Source organism: Littorina saxatilis, linkage group LG1 (genome assembly GCF_037325665.1).
Source record: "Littorina saxatilis isolate snail1 linkage group LG1, US_GU_Lsax_2.0, whole genome shotgun sequence".
NCBI lineage: Eukaryota > Metazoa > Mollusca > Gastropoda > Littorinimorpha > Littorinidae > Littorina > Littorina saxatilis.
This window is the reverse complement of record NC_090245.1, coordinates 100,476,395-100,502,418: the sequence shown is the minus strand read 5'-3', so window position 1 is coordinate 100,502,418 and position 26,024 is coordinate 100,476,395. Positions and strand designations below refer to the sequence as shown.

The following is a 26,024-nucleotide window of genomic DNA, read 5'->3' as shown; positions in this document are numbered from 1 at the left end:
CACTCGCTCAGTGTGACCTCGACTGGCTCGAGATCGAGTCTGCGTGTAGCCAAAACCGAAACTAGAAATGTGTTTTTCATCCCAGCAACGTGGACACGCTTGGCATAGATTCTAATTGTCGCTTCTTTGCATTAAGCTTGGATTTATTTTAGCGCCTGTAAGTGTAAACTTTAATATCAACAATGGGTTAAATTCAGAAACAACTTGATGGCGGGGAGACGTGCCAGTTTGGGTCACTTGATCCTCATGTCAAAGACGATCAAAGTCATGTTCGTTGGACTTCTTCTTCTTTGTTCTTGTGGGGAAGCAGAGCAGGACACGGCCCACATCCTACGAGACTGCAGGAACCACCAGGTGCTGAGAGAGGAAATCTGGCCAATGCCGGAGTCCCTGCACAACAAGCTGTACGGGCCAGTGGCTGCGCTGCAGAGGACCACTAATTATATCTCAAGATCTGGACTCCAAGTGTGATCGGTGATCGAAAAGAAGAAAAGAAGAAGAATGTTCGTTGGGGACTGATTTTGTCAGGCATGCTACTTTTCCAGTAATTGCCGGAAATCCGATAAAGCCGTTTTCAAAATCCGGTAAAGTCAAATTTATTCCGGTGAAGTTGAAAAATTTCCGCAAAAACGATCCGTGTGAATATCGCGCAACGCAACCGGGCGCCGGTCTCAATGAAGCCAGCGCACAGTAGTGTTGTTTTCACCAGTTTGGACGTGTGTTGAATGGTGGTGGGGGGAGGCTAAAATGGGATTTTTAACAAGATCACAACACTATTACAGCCCTGAAAATGATGCCCAGAATGCACCAGATTGCACAGATTTTAACCGTTTTTTGAAAAAAATTCGGGGGGGCATGCCCCCGGACACCCCTAGTTAGCTCGCCTGCTTCGCGGGCTCAGGCTTGTGGCTTCGCCACTTGCACTGCGCGCTTCTTTCAGGTAAAACCATTTTTGGCCTGTAGCATTCCTGTTTCTTTTTTAAGGCCATGAAACCAGGCGATGGTGTACCTCAAATTGTATGGCAAAGTTGAAAATAAAGAATACATGTACTTTAATTTCAATCCACCCAATAGTTTTTGAGAAAATGGGTTTACAAGATTTAGCTCTGGAAATGTGAAATTGTGCATATATTCATGTGTGTGAGTTGAATGTGTATGAGTGGAGAGAGAGAGAGAGAGAGAGAGAGAGAGAGAGAGAGAGAGAGAGAGAGAGACTGAGAGAGAAAACAATGAAAACAACATTCTTGTTACTGATTACAAATCATGATATGTATTTCTATGTGTGTATGAAAGAGAATTCAAAAAATAATAATAAAAAAGTGCAACAGTTCTCACTTTGTGTTGAATAAACAATAGATCCACTGAGAGGAGCGAATTATTGTGTGGTTGTGTTTACTTTGACACGTGCTTTCTGTACATGCAACTTTTACCGTGACCGTGATTTGCCACTGGTGTTCGTGATCGTGAAAACAAAAATCAAGGTAACTGTGATCGTGAAAGCTAAAATGTTCCTTCCCGTGATCGTGATGATACCCCCCCCCCCCCCCCCCCCCCCTTTCGGGGGCTGCCCTCACTCAAGATTAATGCAATGCAAACATGAATTTCTTCTTACATACACGTAAAGCAAAAAAAAAAGATTCTTTCTTATTTTTTAAATCAAATGTTGAATGAAATGTTCCCTTTTTTCTGTTTAAACGATAAAACTAAAAGAACCAGCAAATGTCAACTTTCACTCTCAGAGACGCTGTGATCAGAGTAGCGCCCCTTGAAACAAAACAAGAGGGGAGACTATCCTCACCATCCTCAGCACCAGAAAATGGCGACCTTGTCAAGAGAAATACTGAGAGTGTGCTGCATTCGGCCTGCTAACCGATGCTCTATTCTTGGTATGATTGACTGTTTTGATGATGAAGAAAGGAACACCCGACTGTTCGGAAATTTTGTTAGTTCTGCAAAACTATCTGTTGGAGATTGCCTACAACTTGTGTCTCAGTCTACTGCTATAGAAGTATAGTTCTCTACTTTCATTTTCAAGATACAAGATACAAGATACAAGAAATTTTATTGTCCTCATCAATACAAGGAAATTTGGCATGTTTTTCTCAATACTGGGAACAATAGCAAAATTATTGTCCCAAATAATGAGCATTTTATTTATTTTCTTTGAACTTGACCCCTGAAACATAATGAAGGGATCAGTCAGTAACTGTGTGTTCCTTTTGCCAGACGTGAATGTGTATCTGCTGTGGGAATGCTGTCTGTTCTTCAACCGCCCCCCTAACCCCACAAACTGACCTCCCTAGAAATAAGAGGATAGGCTGGGATCAAATAATTCCTATTATTAACATTTTAATTTTGTTGGTTGCGCTCTCTCGTTTCCGTTGCGATGATAACCTAAAAAGGTTCCTACAATGTATCGATCCTGATCCTGATGCTGATCCTGAGCCTGTATCATAATTCTGTGCAGGGAGGCGCTTCTTGTTCAGCAGTGAGATCCTTGGCATAGAAAACTTCAAACGCATCAGCATATATGAGAAAGACAAGGTACTTGACAAAACAGGTAAAGTCCTTACCTAAGGTTTTTTTTCTATTTGTGTGAGTTGATTTGCCAATAGAATTGTGTCACCATACATAGCAGTTTCTTAGCACTACACATACTCTGCAAACGTTAGAATTATGATCTTCGCATGTGTCCATATATATTTTATATATATATATATGTTATATACATTGTGTGAATACGAATACGAATAAACTTTATTGTCATGAAACGTAGTGTTTGTGTGTGTGTGTAGGTATGTGTGTATATATATACAGGGTGGGCCATAAAAAGTGTCCACATTTAATTTGTTAATATTTTTCCTGTAAAGTGATATTTTCTTTTCTGTTTCAGATAGAATTTGAGACAAGCATCTTAGAATTCTTTTAAAGCCTGAATGGATCGCATTCCAGTACAGGAAAGGACCAAAATCGTTGAACTTTACTTTGCTACCAATTCTGTGGTTCTCGCCCAGCGCGCTTTTCGGAGAGTGTTCCCTGGCACACACTGTCCATGTGCGAGAACTGTGAAGCGCCTTGTTACTTTTTCGCGGCTCAGTGGTGGCTGGATGTGTTCATGGGGCTGATTAGGTGCCCAAAATCTCATGTTTTGTTTGTTGACATGTCCACTCAAATGAAAATGGGCTTCATCGCTGAAGAAAATGAGGTCGAGAACTCCTGGGTTGTTTTCAATTCTTTCAGAAATGCTTTGACTGAATTCTAACCTTTCTCTTTTGTTTGCATCAGTTTGTTGTTGGAGAATTTGTATCTTGTACGGAAACAATCCTAAGTCTTTGTGTATGATCCTTCGTACAGATGTCCTCAAGATACCGACTTCCTGTGACAGCCGCCTTGTTGATTTTCGTGGGGATTCCTGCAAACGGTCCCTTACGGCTTCAATGTTAGGTGGACTTCTAGCAGAAAATGGTCGACCACTATGTCCTTTATTGTTATCTGCGAGACTACCAGTGTTCCTGAATTTATCCACGAGGCGCTTCACAGTTCTCGCACATGGACAGTGTGTGCCAGGGAACTCTCTCCAAAAAGCGCGCTGGGTGAGAACCACAGAATTGGTAGCAAAGTAAAGTTCAACGATTTTGGTCCTTTCCTGTACTGGAATGCGATCCATTCAGGCTTTAAAAGAATTCTAAGATGCTTGTCTCAAATTCTATCTGAAACAGAAAAGAAAATATCACTTTACAGGAAAAATATTAACAAATTAAATGTGGACACTTTTTATGGCCCACCCTGTATATATATATATATGTGCATGTGCCTGTGTGTTAACTGTGTCTCAAGGTGGTGTACTGTTGTTATTCATTAGATCTCCAAATTTACTTTTATGATATTGTGAGATAACAAAGTTACTCAAATATGCATGTATTTTTCAGACTTTGTTGACAAGCTGGCACACAACAGATATGCCGCATCATTCCGGGACAGACAACTAGTGCATGATCTGGTGAAGCTGATCTACATCACAGAAGAACAAAGTGAAGTTGCTTTGATGACAGACCTGCTGAGACAACTCTCTTGCAACAGGGTAGACACAAAGGAGCCTTCCGTGGATGCATTGAATGGAATGTGAGTGAGACATATTTATTTTATATTATTTATTTATTTATTCATTTATTTACTCTATAAATATTATCCCAATGCTGGGAAATTTGGGTCGCTTCCTCCCAGTGGAAAGCTAGCAGCAACAAGAGTTGCGCTACCCAGGTGTGCGCGTTTGTTTAGGTGTAATCAGCCACCTGTATTTATGGCAGAATGACCGAGGACTATCACGTGCCACAGTGTAGACTCTGGGGTGGGACATAGATACCATGTCTGAGTCTGCTCATAAACATGACCCGTGTCCATCTCTCCTGGGATTCGAATCTGTGACCGTACGATCGCAAGTCTAGTGCTCTACCAACTGAGCGACTCGACCCCCTAAACACGATGCATGTACATCGAGATGCATTTATACGCCCACACACTAACACGCGCATCTGTCACTTTGACAATCTTTGTGTAGTAGAATATGTCAGAATGAGACTACAGTATCTTCTATGCCTTATGTTTTCGGCATGAATTACATACATTCTGCCATTTTATCTTTCAAATTAGCTTGGATCATACATGTATGTATGTATATCTTTTGTTATAATGATTGTTCATTATTGCTGTCATTCTTCATCACATATGGATTTTATACCTTTTCAGGTTGAATTTAGAAGGACCTCTATCACCTAGACGGTTTCAGGTTGGTCCTCTGGTATTCAGACTCCTGCATATCCTGAAGTATATCCACACAGCACAGATGCTGTATCACGACAAGGTAATTCAATTGGAAATAAATGTGGAAAACCACAGCTTAATTACAGACGTTACCACAGGGATGTCGTTAGGCGTCGGACATCGGACATAGACCGATTAAAAGGCTCAAATGTCCGATTCACTTAGCCGCAAGGCGGTCAGATGTCCTATCGTTTTCAACTGAGCGCAGTCATTGTCCGATAAGAACTCCATTCCTTCGGACAGCGCGTTATTTGATAATTTTCCTTTCATGATAATAATCTTCAAAAAGTGACAGAGCGCTCTCACGTACAGGTGCACTGAAGTTGTGCAGTGCAGATCTTGCGTTTTCCGAACCGTTTGCATACACCCGTCTACAGCACACTAAAGTTAGGAGTACGGGAGACAACTCCAACTGACCAAGGCTCGCGTATGCTTTAATTTGCTTTCGGTTAGAGTTGAAGCGCACAGCACTGAATTTTGCCACCGCTAAAGTCTGCCAACAAACATAGAAGCTGAACATGTTTGGCGTTTCAACGGCATCGTGTGCTATATTAGGGCCAAGAAGAACATGGGAAAACACGGCGAGCAATAGCATAATTCCGGAAAATTACAGCGCCAAAGACAGTGTCGCCGCTGAAACCTCCACAATCACGAAAAGTAAAGTTTCGTGACTTGAAGATGTACGTGTCGGTACAACAGGACATTCGCACAGACGGTCTTTTAATAAGGTTAACTATTCATGGCTGACCCTGTTTAGTCCTACACGTAGTTGGTTAGAATTTGACAGCAAAGAGACCATCTATATAGGTAAATTGTTTTGTCGAATATGTCAAGAAAAAGCTTTGTCAGGAAACATGCAGCTTGTGTGCCAAAGTAAGAATGATGAAGTTTTTGGTTGCTTTTTAGTTTGTTTCTTTTTTGTGTGTGTCCTGTTTGAAACAAAAGTAATAAAACAATGCACACAATGTTGGTGCATATATTGATATGTGTGTGTGTGTGTGTGATCATGATTTTGTGTTTTGTAAAAAATTATAATGTCCTATTAAAATGTCTGAAAGCAGTCAAATGTCCTATTGATGCCGAAGAGCTCAGGACATTTGTCCTATAGGTATGAATTTGTGGCAACATCCCTGTTACCAGATTTCAAAAACTTACCTGTGCACTGTTGTTCCCAGGCCTCAGTCTTCTGTCATTTACGCATGCATTTTTGATTTGACGCATTATTCTGACCCCAGGCCAGTCGAATATGTGATGGCTTTTGACAAAACAACTTTTTGCTGCCAGAAAATGTTGACCAATACAGATTTTGTATTCAGGTCTAACTGACATGTTAATTGTACTCTGTGTCTGGGAACAACACTGCCTTTTACAGTAAAAATTACATTTCCAACAGATTTAAATTATACATGTAATTGTTTTTGTACATATTGATTTGCAAAAAAAAAGTAAGGTAGAGATTGCAACTGATTAATAATAATAATAAGGGTATTTATAGGGCGCAAATCCTAAAATAGTTCTAAGCGCATTACAATCTTAAATATAATAATCTTAATAACAGCAACAATACACAACAAAAGTGCCTTAAATCAATCTCAAAGATAATAATCTTATTAACAGCAACAATACACATTAAAAACAAATAAACTTTTGATTGAAGATCATTTTGCATTTTATTGATAGTTTTCATTCCATGCACCCATACCCTCTCCTTCCCCACAGACACACCTTTGCCAGAAAAACTACAAGCAGTGGTGATGGTGGCGGATAAAATTGAACTGTACGGGGTGGGGGGGGGGGGGGGGGGGGTGTGTGTTCACAAATCAGACTTGTTGAACAGATGCATTATTTGTCCCCAGGAACTGAAGCCTCTATTCATGAATGCGACCTGTCATTTGCTGCTGATGGACATGCTGTATGAAGCGGGTCGCTATCAGGAAGTTGTCAGCAGCTTCACAGCTCTACAGCAGGCGCAGGTCTCTGCAAAGTTTCCACCCGATGGCACCACTTTGGCTATGGCAGCATTATACAAGCTAGTAAGTGTCTTGTATATATTTTTGATTTTTGTGTGTGTGTGCTGTCCTTGTATTGTTGTGATCAGATTTCTTTTGTTTTTCAACTTTATTTTTGAAGGTATAAAAGACTCAGTGTCCTGCGTTTGCCTATGAAGAGGGATATATTCATGTCGACTTCCGCCATATATTGAAGGAGGGTTTTCAGTTCACCTAGTGTCTGTTCGTTGCCTTGGTCAACTCAACAAGTGTTTGTGTATTTATTATTTGGTTGGTGCCCTTATTTTCCATTGGAAATGGCCAAAAACAAGTTGCCCCATTTTTGCTCTGGACTACCGATCTTTGCAGTGAATAGTTTCTATAGTATTAATTGTCTCTTTCCCTTTTCATGGCAGCAGGAGAAAAGAGCTAAACATGTACATTGTAGTATACAAGATGATAGAGGTGTGTTTGGAATGTCTTCTCATCCCATTGTAGTGTTTTAATCATTATCATGCCCCATAATTCTTATGTAAACATGATATCAAAGAAACGATTCCATTCTGGACAGAACCTTATGATAACTGGTATTTGAAAATGGCTGAGATCTGTCATTCTGTGTGTTTGTTATCTTCAGAACACGCCAACGTCCAGTCAAGAGATGGAGAGATTAGTTCAAGAAGCGAAGGAAGCAGACTGCGGGTTGTCTCGACGTTCTCTTCTCTTTGCAGCTGCTCTGGCACTCAGACAGGTTTGTCGGTTTGACGTCTTCTTCTTCTTCGTTCATGGGCTGAAACTCCCACGTTCATTCATGATTTTGCACGAAGTGGTATTTACAGGTATGGCCGTTTTTACCCCACCATTCAGGCAGCCATACACCGCTTTCTGGGGAAGGTTTGTCGTCATTTGCAGAAATAAGAGATGGATGTATATCTCCGAGTCCTTGGCTTTACTTTCTTATGACATCACATTTATCTACCCTGCATGCTAGTGTCTGAATGTGAATCATAACTTTCTTCTGCATGCTGCTGCACTTAAGTTTACTGTTGAAGCCATTTGTACTAAGTTTGAAAATCTGTTCTGCAGAAGCACTCACTTGTTGGGACCAGCAAACGTGAATTGTTTTATAATCAGGCCTGAAATCTCCCACAGGCTAGAAATCATAGAGAAGTGTGCAAACAAATTTCACTTTATGATTGTGTTAACAAATTTGAAGAGAAAATACTGCACACACATTTTGAAGACAAAATACAGCTGAGAACAAGAAGGGCAAAGCCCATACGACTCACATGCTTTACACATTTTTCCTACCAAAATACATGTGACCTTGACCCAAGGTCAAGGTCATCCAAGGTCATGCAACAAAAAGCTGTTAATTCAAGACATAGGAAGTACAATGGTGCTTATTGGCTCTTTCTACCATGAGATATGGTCACTTTTAGTGGTTCACTACCTTATTTTGGTCACATTTCATAAGGGTCAAAGTGACCTTGACCTTGATCATATGTGACCAAATGTGTCTCATGATGAAAGCATAACATGTGCCCCACATAATTTTTAAGTTTGAAACAGTTATCTTCCATAGTTCAGGGTCAAGGTCACTTCAAAATATGTATACAATCCAACTTTGAAGAGCTCCTGTGACCTTGACCTTGAAGCAAGGTAAACCAAACTGGTATCAAAAGATGGGGCTAGGTGAGGTATTCAATCTCAAAAACTTCAGAGAAAATGGGAAAAATGTGAAAAATAGCTGTTTTTTAGGCAACATTTATGGCCCCTGCGACCTTGACCTTGAAGCAAGGTCAAAATGCCATGTATGTTTTTTGGGGCCTTGTCATCATACACCATCTTGCCAAATTTGGTACTGATAGACTGAATAGTGTCCAAGAAATATCCAACGTTAAAGTTTTCCGGACGGACGGACGGACGGACGGACGACTCGGGTGAGTACATAGACTCACTTTTGCTTCGCATGTGAGTCAAAAATGTAATGAATTCAATCAAAGGTAAACAGGCGGACACTTTAAGCTCCCACAAAGATGCCTGTACTTTTATAAGTATGCAAGTATCCCTCACGATTTTTGTAAGGCTTCATTCATTGTTATTATTCTTTTTGTTGCAGAGGAATGCTCAGTGCGCTTTGGACATCTCACAGACTGATTCCAACTCAAATGAGACAATTTTCAGAAACATCAAGGTGTCAAAATTTGATTTCTTCTTATTCAAAACATCCATCTTTCCGAAACAAAAAAATCTTTTGCTGCAAAAACACACACACACAGACAAATGCACTCAAGTACATGTATGCACACATCATTTACACCTAATAAACACACACTTACTCACATACATACATTCAGACATATACACACACACACAGATGTGTTTGTGCTGTTGCGGCATTTATCTTTACACCCCCGGTATAGGGGTGTGTATAGGATTCGGTCGATGTGTTTGTTTGTTTGTGTGTTTGTGTTCGCATATAGATCTCAAGAATGAACGGACCGATCGTCACCAAACTTGGTGAACAGGTTCTATACATTCCTGAGACGGTCCTTACAAAAATTGGGACCAGTCAAACACACGGTTAGGGAGTTATTGGTGGATTAAGATTCTACAAGGACTTATAGAGGGACATATTAATGGTCAAAGGGAAATAACCTTCTCAGTTGGTGGCAGTGAGAATGGTAAGGACGGGGGTGTTTTTCCTACCTTGGAGGAATTTCTTGTTTTCATTGGGGTTTGACAGTTAATTTCTTCACGTGGAAGATTCTGCAGCTTTTGAGTGTGGGTTTAATCCACCAATAACTCCCTAACCGTGTGTTTGACTGGTCCCAATTTTTGTAAGGACCGTCTCAGGAATGAATAGAACCTGTTCACCAAGTTTGGTGACGATCGGTCCGTTCATTCTTGAGATCTATATGCAAACACAAACACACAAACAAACAAACAAACAAACACATCGACCGAAACCTATACACACCCCTATACCGGGGGTGTAATAAGTAGATGAGTGTTTCAGACTTACAGCGTTTCTGGCAAAGGTGCACAGGCTACCCCATTTGATGAAGTGTTCCATTCCAATGATTCCGTGAAAGATAATTTTGTGACATGACACATATAGTTCTGTTCGCATAATTTGTAGATAATGAAAATTCTTCGTGTTACAATATCATAGGACCATGGGTACTTTGTTACTCTCCCTTGTTTAACCCATTGTCTCCCAGGTACGGATATATCCGTACCCACGCATATGGCTCTATATCTGACCAGGTACAGATATATCCTTACACACAGTCACTACATTGCATCTGCCCCTCATTCGGCACATCCGCATTCTGCTCAGACTGTTAGCTTCAGTCGCCTCCTGTAACGTTGATCTAGGGCCTGCATTCCGGCGGGTTGATACACAGTTTCTACACAGTTACTACAATTCTGAGTGACCTGCTGCAGCACAGCTGGTCTCGGCTAAAAAAAACTTGGTCAACATATAGGTGGGGTACAAAGTGTTAAAACCTTTATTTACTTCTGACTCACCATATAATCCTTATTATACTGCTTTCAAGCATAGCCACATGAATTCATGCATGAATGAATTTGTTATCATTTCTGACTACATGCCTACTTCATATAACAAGTCATATCAATCCTATTGCTGAAATAGACGGATTCTGAAAATAACTCTGTTGGGTTTGTATGGGTTGTTGAAGAGTGACCTTTTCTTGCAAAACCTGGTATAAATATTTAAGGGGGTCAATCACTAGCACGAGGTCTGTCGGAAACACGCCCATGTTTCCTTCACACCCCTTGCTAGTGATTGGCCCCTCCAGTATTTGTACCAGGTTTTGCAAGAAAAGGTCACTCTTCCACAACCCATACAAACCTGACGGAGTTATTTCTGAAAATTGTCTATCAGGCAAAAGAAATCTTTGCAGTAAAACATGAGGTGAGAAATGCATTGTGAACCAAGACAGACAGTTATGCTGATTTTCAGGTGATGGCCCTAGCTCAGTTTGGTCGGATGGAAGAAGCCATTATAATGATGGAAGAAGGTTTGAAGGAGAAACTTTCAACACCAACTCGAACCTTTACCGTCTACTTAGACACAGTAAGTGCTCTTTTAACTGAGGTCGTCTTCATTTTTAAATGTACAGTGGAACCCCCCTTTTAAGACCCCATCAATCTAAGACTGAGTGTCCCTCCCTTTTAAGACCCTCTTTTTGGAGGTCTTCATGGGGGGTTCCTCTGTATCAGAACAGAAGACCAGTACAGTGGAACCCCTCTTTAAGACCCTTCTTCCTTTATAAGACCTTGCTTTTTACATTTAGTCAAGTTTTGACTAAATGTTTTAACGTAGAGGGGGGAATCGAGACGAGGGTGTGGTGTATGTGTGTGTGTCTGTGCGTGTGTGTGTGTAGAGCGATTCAGACCAAACTACTGGACCGATCTTTATGAAATTTTACATGAGAGTTCCTGGGAATGATATCCCCGGACGTGTTTTTCTTTTTTTTCGATAAATACCTTTGATGACGTCATATCCGGCTTTTTGTAAAAGTTGAGGCGGCACTGTCACACCCTCATTTTTCAATCAAATTGATTGAAATTGTGGCCAAGCAATCTTCGACAAAGGCCGGACTTCGCTATTGCATTTCAGCTTGGTGGCTTAAAAATTAATTAATGACTTTGGTCATTAAAAATCTGAAAATTGTAAAAAAAATCAATATTTTTTTGAAACGATCCAAATTTACGTTCATCTTATTCTTCATCATTTTCTGTTTCCAAAAACATATAAATATGTTATGTTTGGATAAAAAAATAAGCTCTGAAAATTAAAAATATAAAAATTATGATCAAAATTCGAAATCAATTTAAAAACACTTTCATCTTATTCCTTGTCGGTTCCTGATTCCAAAAACATATAGATATGATATGTTTGGATTAAAAACACGCTCAGAAAGTTAAAACGAAGAGAGGTACAGAAAAGCGTGCTATCCTTCTCAGCACAACTACTACCCCGCTCTTCTTGTCAATTTCACTGCCTTTGCCACGAGCGGTGGACTGACAATGCTACGGGTATACGGTCTTGCTGAAAAATTGCATTGCGTTCAGTTTCATTCTGTGAGTTCGACAGCTTGACTAAATGTTGTATTTTCGCCTTACGCGACTTGTTCAGATTGTCTGTTCAGCTCTCTAAATTTACCTCTATTTTAATAAGACTCCCCCTTTTTTACGACCTAATTTTCTCAGATTTGTGTAGGTCTTGACATGTATAGCTTTTGTTGGTGAAGAGTTTCCTGATTTGTAACAGTACAAATGTATGTGTATTGGATGGCTTTCTTTACATTAAGAGACAACTTTGAAATTTGAATTGGCACCTTCGTTTGTCCATCAGTGTTTTTTTCTTTCTTTATTCTTGAGGCCATTAGAGATGAACTTTATTGAAACTGAGCTCTTGTTTATCGAATCCCAAAACAAAATAGACTGCCAACGTTCCAAAATTGAGAATCCGAAAACAAGAAAGGTATATGTTCTTAGAATGTAACATCAGTGAATGTAACTTTTTGTTGTTACAAAAATAACGTTCCAGTTATAAAAATAACGTTCCAGTTATAAAAATAACGTTCCAATAACATACCTTTCCTGTTTTTACATTTAGTCAAGTTTTGACTAAATGTTTTAACGTAGAGGGGGGAATCGAGACGAGGGTCGTGGTGTGTGTGTGTGTGTGTGTGTGTGTGGAGCGATTCAGACTAAACTACTGGGCCGATCTTTATGAAATTTGACATGAGAGTTCCTAGGTATGATATCCCCGGACGTTTTTTTCTTTTTTTCGATAAATACCTTTGATGACGTCATATCCGGCTTTTTGTAAAAGTTGAGGCGGCACTGTCACACCCTCATTTTTCAATCAAATTGATTGAAATTTTGGCAAATCAATCTTCGACGAAGGCCGGGGTTTGGTATTGCATTTCAGCTTGGTGGCTTAAAAAGTAATGAGTGAGTTTGGTCATTAAAAATCGGAAACTTGTAATTAAAATTATTTTTTTATTAAACGATCCAAAAACAACTTCATCTTATTCTTCGTCATTTTCTGATTCCAAAAACATATACACTGTACATATGTTATATTTGGATTAAAAACAAGCTCTGAAAATTAAAAATATAAAAATTATGATCAAAATTAAATTTTCGAAATTGATTCAAAAACTATTTCATCTTATTCCTTGTCGGTTCGTGATTCCAAAAACATATAGATATGATATGCTTGGATTAAAAACACGCTCAGAAAGTTAAAACGAAGAGAGGTACAGTAAAGCGTGCTATGAAGCACAGCGCAACCGCTGCCGCGCCAAACAGGCTCGTCACTTTCACTGCCTTTTGCACTAGCGGCGGACTACGTTCAGTTTCATTCTGCGAGTTCCACAGCTTGACTAAATGTAGTAATTTCGCCTTACGCGACTTGTTTATTTTTGAGTTACCATGAACATCATGTAATTTTCCATTAAAATCTGCCAAAAAGGCAAGGAGGGATCATCTTTACCAAAACATAGTACAGTGGAAACCCCCTTTTAAGACCCCCTAATTTAAGACTCCCTCCATTTTAAGACCTTGTTTTCTGTTCATAACCTCTGTAAATTTTCCCCATTTTAAGACGCCCTCTTTTTTAAGACCCGCTTTTCTTAGATTCTTAAAAGGGGGGTTCCACTGTATATATTACAAGTCACCTGCTATGTATGGACACTGTCCCAAAGGCATGCTTTTATTGCAGGCACCACTGTCCTGTATTCATGTTTCTTTTGTGTGTGTGTTGTCATAGAGTTTTGATGAATGGTATCTGCAGAAAAAACAATTATTACACGAATGTGTGTCATATCAGGTGTTTCTGTTAATTACCTCTGGATACTATTTCGTTTTAGACTAAACATAGGGCTTAGATTTCATGATTACCAGCATCCAAACAAATGACAGAATATCTTGGGTGAGGTATCTGTTACAATAATTACTGACTACAAGAGATATCAAGAAGTAATTTTGTGTCTTTCTTGTGGATGGAGTGATTTGTTTGATGAGGAACAGACTTTTCTCAGGCCAGCCAGGAGGGAGGAGAGAAAAAGTGTGTCAATAGACAAACTGCGGAAATAACTCTGTAGGGTTTGTATGGGTTGTGAAAGAGTGAATACTCTTGCTTTTAGTGAGGCAAGCTTTTTCGCATGCTTCAAGACACACCCCTTGCAAATGACTGGCCTATTATGTCACTCGTGAAAGTTCCACTCATAAGAGTATTCACAAACCCAAGAGTTACTTCCGAACATGGTGTATTAGTGCTGGTAATTTGTACATGTAAGGTAGAGGTACCTTCGTTCCCTGGTAAACATTTACGTAAACCACCACAGCTCTGTCCAGGCTTTCACATGCACTAAGGGCACCCTTTCTCTTAAAACATGCACTAAGGGCACCCTTTCTCTTAAAACATGCACTAAGGGCACCCTTTCTCTTAAAACATACACTAAGGGCACCCTTTCTCTTAAAACATGCACTAAGGGCACCCTTTCTCTTAAAACAAGCACAAACAATGAGCAGCCAGGCTGCTTTCAGAGCAGGTTATTTTATGCCGAATTTATTTCCTTAGTATCACAAGTTAATCTGCAATATGAATTCAGCAAAATATCCCGCTCTGCGAAGGAATCGGGCAGGCCACCTATAGTAACAGCCCGGACAGTTCTGAGGTGGTTTTCAGGATTGTTTCTATGGGAAGGTACCTGCAGTTTTACATGGTTATGATTAAGATCTGTCAAAGCAAACTTCAATGACTCTCTGCTTTTCAGGCGAAAGCTATGTCAGAGCAGTTCACAAGATGCCGTCAACCACCACTGGAGACAAAGTTTGAGACCGTCCTGACAGGTTTGGACGAGGAGGGTCTGTTAAGTCCTCAGACTGTTGAACATTTTGTCAATCGACCAATCTTGAGGCAAAGGAGATCACAAACTTCACAAAGCTTCAAGACAAGACTGAAATCACCGTTGAAGTTAAGACAGAAATAAAATTATGACTAAAGTCAGACGGGTGTTGTGAATTTTTGGTCATGTGTTTTATTGTTGTTATGAATATTGTTTTGCTTTTGTGCGTATAAATGTGTTTTTGTGTAAAAAAATGTGCATGCCTGCAAGATAATTGACCACAGAGTACTTAATTGCTGGTTGTAGCAAAAATATTCTCTCCCTGTGCGCTTTGCTTTTTACATTTTTTTATATTAATATAAAGGATGCACACTTGGTGTTATCCTGAAATGAAATGCTTGGTGCGCATGCCCAACTTTTATTCAATTTCAGAAAATTATATAAAACGAGCAAAGTCACACATTTGAAACAAACTTTTATTTCAAACAAAATGCTCTTAGAAAATCTTCAGTTTTTTGTAAAGAAAATGCAAAAAACACTTCTTGATTTATTTAAATGCAAATGATTGTAAGTCAAGTGGCCAACTTCTTAGTTCAGTTATTCTTAGGCCCTTCTAGGCTGTGAAGCTCATGATTATTTTGATTCCTCTACAGTCAGGTTCTTTATCTTTAGTCATTCAGAACACACCTTAAAAAAAAAAGAGCTCTGAAATGCTATTATCATCTGCTAGCTTGCATAGATCCTCAATAGTATATACAGTTTGCATCTGGAAAAATGATCAAATTGCCTTCAGTCTAACCCTGTGGGTGCTACATTCTGATTCTTGCTAAAAAATTTTTAAAAAATTCTTAAAATCATGTAGCTAAATGAATAGCCTGATTCACCCTGTGCAATCATCTCCCAACAACAGAAACACGTTTCATTGTAACAGTTACAACTCACCATTTACGAAACATTCTTCCAACAGAACAGACAATTGAAATACAAACAATACACGGCAATTTAAAAGACAGCTCACAAGGCATCCAAACACTTCTACAAAAACATACACAAGTGATCAGCAACAGCTTTCACACACCTACATTCAAACACAGGACAAAAGAATTAAACACTATTCTGGGGTAGCTGCCTTCTCCACAGCAAAAGGCGTGTCCACAGGAAGTTCGCCACAGTCAGCAATGACGACATCTTTCTCGGGTTTGTCGCGTGCATCTTTCTTGGTGTCTTCAATTTTGCGTACCACATTCTAAAACAGAAAACAATTATAGCTTACGTAAGACACCCCAAAATGTTAATGTAAACAAGAAGGGCAAAGCCCATACGACTCACATGCTTGACCTTGACCTTCAGGGTCAAGGTCAAATAACTAAACCTAGCAATGACATCATACGCTAAGAACTGCTTTACACATTTTTCCTACCAAAATACATGTGACCTTGACCCAAGGTCAAGGTCATCCAAGGTCATGCAACACAAAGCTGTTAATTCAAGACATAGGAAGTACAATGGTGCTTATTGGCTCTTTCTACCATGAGATATGGTCACTTTTAGTGGTTCACTACCTTATTTTGGTCACATTTCATAAGGGTCAAAGTGACCTTGACCTTGATCATATGTGACCAAATGTGTCTCATGATGAAAGCATAACATGTGCCCCACATAATTTTTTAAATTGAAACAGTTATCTTCCATAGTTCAGGGTCAAGGTCACTTCAAAATATGTATACAATCCAACTTTGAAGAGCTCCTGTGACCTTGACCTTGAAGCAAGGTAAACCAAACTGGTATCAAAAGATGGGGCTTACTTTGCCCTATATATCATATATAGGTGAGGTATTGAATCTCAAAAACTTCAGAGAAAATGGGAAAAATGTGAAAAATAGCTGTTTTTTAGACAACATTTATGGCCCCTGCGACCTTGACCTTGAAGCAAGGTCAAGATGCTATGTATGTTTTTTGGGGCCTTGTCATCATACACCATCTTGCCAAATTTGGTACTGATAGACTGAATAGTGTCCAAGAAATATCCAACGTTAAAGTTTTCCGGACGGCCGGACGGCCGGACGGACGACTCGGGTGAGTACATAGACTCACTTTTGCTTCGCATGTGAGTCAAAAACAAGATATCTAATTCGGCACAAACATTTTTTGTGTTCCTGTTGATCTTGAGTTGCCAAGCCAAAATAACCAGACAATTTGAGATTTTTAACAAATGTACAACTTGACGGCTATGCTGATTTTTGTTTTGTTTTGTAAGACATCATATCAATTGTAATTGTACAAAAATGTACTATTAATTTCTTTGCTACACAGTGAATAATGAAGTAAACAAGCAGCACAAAGAAATGAAACTGAACTTAGCCAAAAAATTATTGCACCAGATTTCAAACCCAAATCAAAGCATTAATTCTGTGTCATTTCATTAAAACTTCATAATGCCAGTCAAGTTAAATGGTGTACTCACCTTTGGGCTTTGGCTAGTGATTTTTTAAATTTACTATCCAAAGGCAAACTTTACTATCCAAACAAGCAATTTGTTTCAGCCATTTTTCTCGCATTTGGTGAGTAGAACATTTCTACTCGCCAGTTCCATGTTTCTACTCGCCATGGCGAGTAAAATACTCGCCACTTTCAGGCCTGGCTATGGTTTGGCACACAGATAATGTCATGTGGTTTTGCTGTTGCACAGAATCAGCTAGCACACACAAACAAGAGAAAGTTGGCAACCGACAAGTTAATGTCTCGAGAACTGCTGACTGTAAACGATGCTAGTAGCTGGCCGACCACACCTGTCAGGCCAATTTATTGAAGTACATATAGCTGTTATAGCATAGAAGAAATGATTATTTCAACATTCAGTTATTGATAACAATTGTTGATATAATTTAAGCAGAGTTTTGTTCAGTTTCTTGAATTTTGTGTGTTTCGCTGTAAATGCGAGTTATGTTATTATTTAGTATTTTTGACAGAACGAAATCGTAAGTGTGTGTGGAAACATGGTCGGACACAACATTGCTCCTCCTTTCTTTTCATACACTTACACCACAGTGCCTGCCAAAACCCTATCATACACTTACACCACAGTGCCTGCCAAAACCCTATCATACACTTACACCACAGTGCCTGCCAAAACCCTATCATACACTTACACCACAGTGCCTGCCAAAACCCTATCATACACTTACACCACAGTGCCTGCCAAAACCCAATCATACACTTACACCACAGTGCCTGCCAAAACCCTATCATACACTTACACCACAGTGCCTGCCAAAACCCTATCATACACTTACACCACAGTGCCTGCCAAAACCCTATCATACACTTACACCACAGTGCCTGCCAAAACCCTATCAAATTACAGAAATTTGACTTTCCACAATAGCCGAATCCTCCCTTGTAAAAGAAACGAAATCATACAACATGCATGTAACATATGTTGAACCGTATTTTTCCTAACTCCTCACCATGCCCTCGAGAACTTTTCCAAACACGACGTGTCTGCCGTCAAGCCACGTGGTCTGCTTGGTGGTGATGAAGAACTGGGATCCGTTGGTGTCCTTGCCAGCGTTAGCCATCGACATCCATCCTGCCCCGTAATGCTTCAGCTTGAAGTTCTCGTCAGCAAACTTTTCGCCATAGATGCTGCGGCCTGCAATCACAATTATGGTGATCAAATTCAGAGTTCATAGCTTTTCAAGCATGAAATTACAGGAGAATAAAGTGATCTTGGTGTAAACATGCCTGTTCAGACCTGTGCCCACTCAAAACGCTCATCAATAGTAATCAAACCAAATTTCAGTAGTTTTTAAAATGTTTCAGTAGTATTTAGTAGTAGTAAGCTGTAACAACAGTTCAAGACATAATTTTGCTCACAAAGCACACAAACTGAAACACTATGACGCAGTAGAATGGGAATTACTATTTATTAACAAGCCAAGGTGAAACATCAACATTGTTGTAACATTTGTTCTGAAAATGTCTTTGGTCTCGTCATTTGGACGCTGGACAAACTAAGCCTAAGAACAAAGACTCAATGCTGAGAACATGCGTGCTTCCGGTAAATCGGAAAACATCTTTTCAGTGCAACGGCCAACTAATTGGTCAAAACATCTTAAAACAGAAAAAAAGTACAATATTTGTTTGTGTGAGTAAAACATCGGAATTTCGGAATTTTAATTAAAAATCCGTAGCACCGTATTCTGCATATAAAAATCGGAGATGAATGCACAAAAATTGACTATATTCTATACAAGAAACACTTAACAAGGGTAAAAGGAGAAACAGAATCCGTTAGTCGCCTCTTACGACATGCTGGGGAGCATCGGGTAAATTCTTTCTCGTCCAAACCAATATGGGACTCCCCCTAACCCGCGGGGGGTATCAATGTACCTATCCGGCTTGAATTACCAGCTATTGTGTTTTCAACGTAGCAATAGGGCCCGATATTTAGACGAGACAAGTATAATGCCGACGAGTCGAAGACGAGTCGCATTATACTTGTTCGAGTCTAAATATCGGACCCTATTGCTACGATGAAAACACAATAGCGTTTATATAGCTATTCTGACATTAAATTCTGTGTTAAAATCATGTTTTTGTCAGCAACAAGTACCAGAATGGTTCATGTCGTTGATTGCAGACGACGGTTCCCTTTCCGCATGAAGCCACGGAAATAACCGAACATTGAAAAACCCACGGACATGTATTACGGAGAAAACTCGAGATAACCGGATGTTTAGCATTACGTCAATATGCTAGGAATCATATGACCTCATGACGTATCATGCTTGCCTACGTATATTGTATGTTCGAAAGTCTGACTTCTGTTGGGAATTCGCGTGGTGAAGACTGCGGTAAATCTGTAGATGATAAGAGAACAAGGATTGTCTCAGAAGAAACGACTAAATGTTTCAGACCGGTAACTTCATTTCAACATTGCACTATACAATGGACGTTCTATGTGACAGGAGAGTTTGCTGATTTTGTGTTAAACATTGGAGAGATCGTCTGCTAGAATCAGAGATAGGTCGCTTCAGATTGCAGCTTCTGGAAATTTGCAAGGTTTGTTGCCTGTTAAAGAACTGGATTTTACACATAATGTATGTCATGTACAGTAAGCAACAACAAAAACACACACAAAGCAAATGGCATAGTCTGTCGACTAGTCACAGAAACAAACCTGGCGAGGTATGCGTGTACTTTATACACGTGGAAGAAACCGGAACCATGCGTCTTTGTTATTGACAATATGCTTTTGGATATCAATTGAGAAAAATGGCCGACTTCCTTAGCATTATGCTTTGATGATCGGAAGAGACCATCCAATCACAGCCCCCGAATTCCCCCACGTGTTCATCAGAATAGCTATATGCATTGCTGTCATCAAAATTAAATAACCTAAATGGACTTTGTAAGTGTTAAGACACCTCTTTCCAGACAAAGACCAAAGACAGAAAGGCAACCTGACTGTAGATCTTACCTCCTGTTCCATCACCCCTGGTGAAGTCCCCGCCTTGGATCATGAAGTCTTTGATAACTCGGTGGAACTTGCTGCCTTTGTAGGTTAGCTTCTTGCCATCAGCTTCCTGCAAACGAGAAGGAATGTTTTATTCTTAATTTTATCAAAACTTAAAGTACACACAAAACATTGAACATTTGCAGTTAATTAACCAGATTTGTTCATTTTCCTGCTCAACGTTTGTCAAGATATATTTTCACTGATTTGATTGGTGTGCAAACAAAATGTCTGTTGTTTCTACAGTTTTAAATTCATTTTAATGGGTGTGTGCATGTGTGTGTAAGAAAGAGAGAACTATAGTCATCTTATATTAGTTTCAAACAATCAAAGCCAAACGGACTAAAAGCAAAGTATAAACCTTGTGTCACCCTCACTATAAATATAAACTTATGTGACAGGGCGACCAGTCACCAATTATAGAGAGTCATTGTCCAGTCTAGTGTTAGTAGTTCATGTTGCCGATCGCTTTATGTTTTGTGTAATGACATTATTTGTTCTAAGTTAAATATTGAGATGCCCATGTCCAGTCACCGGTAGATCCTAAGCGCGCTTAGCCGTCTGTGTCCATGTTCTGACTAGTCTTTATCCTTTGAACTTAAGCCGCTCTCCTTGGAAGAGATGGGTAGCCGCTGGCCTGCAGGTGGTCAGTGGCGTAACTTTTATGGCCTAACCGAGAGTAGCTTCCCAGACAATGCCCTAGCCGTGTCTTTTGACGCGCCCCGATCAAAGCCTTGTTACTTACTTACTTACTGCCTTTCACGCCTGGTGGCGTGTAGGGCAGCGAAAGCCTTGTTAAGAGGGTGTTAATTCCTTTGTCGGATCGGGTGGATCGCTGGCAGGAGGTCAGTTGTTTACCCCTCCCCCCCCCCCTCCTTTGTGTTCCTCCCCCTTCCTCTTGTCTTACCTTTAACCAATGAAACATGGAACCTGCGTGGTTACGGGTGGTTACTAGGATTTTGATTGGATGTTTGTTACCCAAGCTAAAGTTGAATTATGTGTGTACATGTTAGAGTGTGAGGGAGAACTTTTTGAGAGAACTTTGAGACATGGAAGAGTGTGGACGTATTTTGTTGTGTGCTCCACTAACTGACAAGATATGAGTCAACTTTGCATTGTGGCTTGTAGCCACCGGCTTCGGTCGGGTTGGTGAAGAGGAGGAGGGAAGATCGAGAGACACAGAAATAAAGTTTGCCATGCCAGTATTCTGCTGTTGTCACAATGTCATATGTTGTGTCCGTGAGTGAAAGTCCAGAGAGAGTCCGTAACACATCATCAAGAAGAAAACATCTTGTTTTGTTTCCCGAACCTTTCACACTTACAATACTCTTAGTCTTACCTACCTCTGTGCTTCGTTTACAAGAAACAGTAAAAGAAAATAGACTACCAGATATCTTTGACATTGCAGGTCCCATGTACTATACAACCAGAAATACACCAGATAATTTACTAACCTGATCTCCGACAGCAAGAGCCCTGAAGTTCTCCACAGTCTTTGGAACAGTCTTGCCAAACAGACCAATAACAATGCGCCCAGCTGGTTCACCTCCGATTTCCATGTCGAAGTAAACCTGGAAGCACATATCAAATGTTTTTAGTTCAGTTTAGTAATAAACTAATATCACTATTTTTTGGGGTTTGAAACTTTTATTATACATCCTCGCAAATAATATTTTTACAAAAAGTATAATTTGTCAATGTTAAGATTGTTCTGAAATAAACATTCACGCCAAAGGGCAGAAACATTCACTTTTCCAAATTGTACTAATTTGGCCGTGGCTTGAGAACTCAAGTTGCTTGTGCAAACAGCATTTTTCCTTGTAGTTGTACCAAATGTATAACAATTGATGGAAAACATTCCCATGAAATGCACCTCCAGAAATGTTATGAATCTTTGCAGGCAGAAACATATTGCACGCTTAAGTTAGAGAACCTTGTTCAATGTACAAATTAAAATTAAAGACTTTTCTAATTTGCTCGGTGCATTATTCCAACCACTACTTCAGAGAATATTCCGGTATTTTTTTTCTTTGAAAACCTCTGAAAAACCCTGAAAACAGCATTAAAAATTAGAATAAATCGTCCTTCGAGTTAGATCGTGTTTTATTGACATAACTTAAATCTGCAACTTTCAGTTTCACTGTTCATGGCTTTGTTTTCGTGTTTGTGTAAGGATTTACGAAGGACCAGAAGTAACTGAAGGTAGTGAACAAAACCACTGAAAACAGACGATGTGACAGTGAGCGTCATTGTTGTTTTCATTTATGATTTGAACATGGTTTTCGACAGAAAAAGGAGAATCTTTTGTTTTATTACTGATGAAAGTTATCCATTTACGTGCGCAATCCATCTGTGTAGGGCTTCTTCTTCTTCTGCGTTCGTGGGCTGAAACTCCCACGTACACTCATGTTTTTGCACGAGTGGAATTTTATATGTATGACCGCTTTTACCCCATTTAGGCAGCCATACGCCGCTTTCGAAGGAAGCATGCTGGGTATTTTCGAGTTTCTATAACCCACCGAACTCTGACATGGATTACAGGTTCTTTTCCGTGCGCACTTGGTCTTGTGCTTGCGTGTACACAAGAAGGGAGATATTAGCCACTAGCAGGTCTACACATAAGTTGACCTGGGAGATCGGAAAAATCTCCACACTTAACCCACCAGGCGGCCGCGATTCGAACCCTCGACCTTCCGATTAAGAGGCTGACGTCTTACCACCCCGCCACAGCGCCCGTCTGTGTAGGACGTCATCAATACTTGTGTGCTTTATGATAACAAGGGGTCTGACTAAAGACTACACGCGACCTCCAACTAAAGCAATTTAATGTAATATTTTTATATATTAGTAATAATAGTAGTATCTTCACAGCATTATCTGACTTCGTACCAAGTTTTAAGTCATAGAAATTAAAAATAGGGGAGTTATGATGCATTTTTGAAGAGCTAACGAGCGAAAGTGAAAGCATCGGAATTCTGCGTTCGACCTTGTTCGCATTGTTAACCCGCATCCGCGACCTCAAACCAAAGCATACATGTACATGTAATATTTTATATATATTTAGTATCTTCACAACATTGTCTCACTTTGAACCAACTTTTAAGTTATAGAAATCAAAAATAAGGGAGTTATGATGCATTTTCGAAGGCGAAAATCCGAGGCTTTCTCTTTCGCTCGATAGCTCTTTGAAAATACATCATATTCATAACTCCCTTTCGCTCGATAGCTCTTTGAAAATACATCATATTCATATTCATAACTCCCTTATTTCTTATTCCTATAAAAATAATAAATATAATCTAAAAGTTGGTACAAAGTCAGACAATGTGAAGATACTAGAAAATATTACATGTGTATGCTTTAGTTGGAGGTTGAGTGTGCGGGTCTAAAAACAAAGCGAACATGGTCGGACCACAGGCAGATGGTATCGTTCACTGGACCACCACAATCAAAGTAGTCTTACTATGATAGTGGTGGTCCAGTGAACGATACCTTCGGCCTGTGGTCGGACGCAGAATTCCGATGCTTCACTTTGCTTGATAGCTCTTCGAAAATGCATCATAACTCCCTTATTTTTGACTTTTATGACTTAAATAAAACTTGGTACAACGCGTGTTAAATTCATAGCTCATAATTCAGAGGCATTTAAGTCTCTAAATTTGTAGAACCTGCACTTGTAATCATAACAAGTCACTTTAGATCCCTTTGAAGTTACGGAATGAACTCCGATGAACTGTACGAATGCATTTCGTTTACATGGGTCAAAGAAGAAATTATCCGTGTGAGTGGACAAGGGAGACAACTCTTTCGTGTAAATGATGTCCCATGGTTGACAACGTACGCCATTTTCGATACATTTTCGTCGATTGAACAACCAAATTAATTATTATGCTTAAGTTTGGAGCTCAATCCGTCAATTAATTTCACGACAAATATTCTTTGGCTTGCTTACATGGACTTGAATCAAAAGTATGGCAATAAGCGGTCGTCCGGGTAAAGTGAAGTTAAACAAAACTTACTGCCAACCTCTGATGCGCACGCGGACACGTACCCCCATTAATCGAACTACCAACGTAACCGGCGTTTCAGGTCTTACCTTGTGAGTTACTTTTGGCCCCTTGGGTTTATCGTCTGCAAATACAAAACTCTGCACAAGCAGAAGGACAACAGCTCCACAGACCAACATGATGATTAAGCCTGTTCTTGTACTGAACTTGCGTCTAAAGCTTCGGAAGTCCACCGTGAAAGGAATGGTGATTGTTTGCTGAACCGGAACCACGAGTTCAACAACATGGCGCGGTGAGTGAGCTGGAGCATTTTGATTGGCTAGAAATTCACACGAACACGTCAGAAAAAGCCGTCTGCTTGCCACAGAGATTGTCCCAGAAAACATGAAATGAGGTGATACACTGTCAAGATTGGGAACTCTCCGTTCTCACGATTGTAATATTCGGGGAAAAAAACTCACCCCAAATATTTGTTTTGGATTATCTCGAAATGTCAAGTTCTCTCAGGTGAAGCACTTTTCTTTCGCTCAACGAAAAGGTATAACAATTAACTGACTCCAAAACAGTCTGCCAACTGAACAGTCAAATAAAGTTTATAGACCAAATGAAACGCTAACTAAACTGCCGACCTATCCCAAAGGTCCTTGTAATGAACGGAACACATAATAATAAGATAACGAAAGGAACTTGTTAGCTTAAAACGTCAGTTAAGTCTGACTTCCAAGTCACTGACACTGAGTCAGTCAGTCACGGGTTCGCCGCCGCGCCTATGCACATCGGAATTTTGAATTGGTCTCTAAAAAGCAAAACAAACCATGACACGAACAACAAATTATTCAAATATTGTGATCTTTATCGAAGGATCAAAATATACCAAAACTGAGAAACAAAAATAAAATAAAACACCACACGTGACAACCGCTACACAGTTGCACAAACTCGAGTCTTTCAAGTTAAATATGACATTCGCACCGAAGCACCCGGCTGTCAAAAATAAAGAAGAGCGAGTCAACAAAAAAATCTGCAATGTACCTTCTGTTGCACGTGCAGGCCCATTTGTTACAACTCATATCTTTCAAGTTAAAGGCACAGTAAGCAAGGGCGGATCTGGGGGGGGGGTTACACGGGTTACGTAACCCCCCCACCCCCCCAAAAAAGAGGTAATTTATTGGCTCATGATGCACCAGATAGCTCTATTTTGCTTCTTTGGATAAAAAAAATTTCCGGGGGGGCATGCCCCCGGACCCCCCTAGAGGCTTAGGCGCCTTCGGCGCCGTCAACTTGTATCTTCGCAGTCATTTTGTAACCCCCCCCCCCATCCAAATGAAGTGATCCGCCCTTGGTAAGCCTCCCGTAAACCATCACAGATACGGTCAGGCTTTTACACACAGTACAAACACCCTTTCATTTAAACACTCACCGATTGAGAACATCCTAGGTGCCCTCCGTAAAGAGCGAACAATTTTCAAAGAATTTATTTTTTGCGTGGTTTATCTTACCCCTGAGCCATCGTGAACCCGTGTGATCCAGTTTCCCTTTTTCACAATGTAGTCAGTCGTCAGTTAGCCTTATTTGAATGCGACTCGATGTGAGCTTATTTACAATAGCACGTTTTTATGCACGAAACAAACGGCTGTGGTTCACAAGAACTCTAGCGATGGCTTTTGACTGTTGAGAGGAACGGCGATATGCACTGACTGATACTGAAACCGTCGTCTGCTAAGACCATTGCGTGACCCTGCTTCCGGGCTTTTCTTTTTTCAAACTTTCACAACTTCGAATTGCACTGATC

The 26,024-nt window shown here is 40.0% G+C and overlaps 2 protein-coding genes across 2 annotated transcripts; one reads left to right on the top strand and one right to left on the bottom strand.

Annotated features, from left to right (window-relative positions):
* Positions 1 to 1,739: 1,739 nt before the first annotated feature.
* On the top strand, positions 1,740 to 14,866 carry LOC138947416 (pentatricopeptide repeat-containing protein 2, mitochondrial-like). Its single transcript, XM_070318886.1, has 9 exons — positions 1,740 to 1,886; positions 2,468 to 2,560; positions 3,930 to 4,122; positions 4,747 to 4,861; positions 6,678 to 6,854; positions 7,447 to 7,560; positions 8,932 to 9,006; positions 10,804 to 10,917; positions 14,636 to 14,866. The coding sequence occupies exons 1-9, from the start codon at positions 1,817 to 1,819 to the stop codon at positions 14,849 to 14,851; spliced, it is 1,167 nt and encodes a 388-aa protein (XP_070174987.1). The 5' UTR covers positions 1,740 to 1,816; the 3' UTR covers positions 14,852 to 14,866.
* Positions 14,867 to 15,165: 299 nt separating this feature from the next.
* On the bottom strand, positions 15,166 to 24,513 carry LOC138947446 (peptidyl-prolyl cis-trans isomerase B-like). Its single transcript, XM_070318925.1, has 5 exons — positions 24,322 to 24,513; positions 21,680 to 21,796; positions 20,190 to 20,295; positions 18,175 to 18,359; positions 15,166 to 15,953 (listed from the first exon to the last, which is right to left on the bottom strand). The coding sequence occupies exons 1-5, from the start codon at positions 24,409 to 24,411 to the stop codon at positions 15,819 to 15,821; spliced, it is 633 nt and encodes a 210-aa protein (XP_070175026.1). The 5' UTR covers positions 24,412 to 24,513; the 3' UTR covers positions 15,166 to 15,818.
* Between the last annotated feature and the right edge of the window lie 1,511 nt (positions 24,514 to 26,024).

Coding starts and splice junctions, on each gene's coding strand:
- LOC138947416 (XM_070318886.1), top strand. CDS start 1,817: ATGGCGACCTTGTCAAGAGAAATACTGAGAGTGTGCTGCATTCGGCCT. Junction 1,887..2,467: donor TAACCGATGCTCTATTCTTG/GTATGATTGACT, acceptor AATTCTGTGCAG/GGAGGCGCTTCTTGTTCAGC. Junction 7,561..8,931: donor CTGCTCTGGCACTCAGACAG/GTTTGTCGGTTT, acceptor TTTTTGTTGCAG/AGGAATGCTCAGTGCGCTTT.
- LOC138947446 (XM_070318925.1), bottom strand. CDS start 24,411: ATGTTGGTCTGTGGAGCTGTTGTCCTTCTGCTTGTGCAGAGTTTTGTA. Junction 21,797..24,321: donor GGCCAAAAGTAACTCACAAG/GTAAGACCTGAA, acceptor ATGTGCTTCCAG/GTTTACTTCGACATGGAAAT. Junction 15,954..18,174: donor GAAAAGTTCTCGAGGGCATG/GTGAGGAGTTAG, acceptor TTTCTGTTTTAG/AATGTGGTACGCAAAATTGA.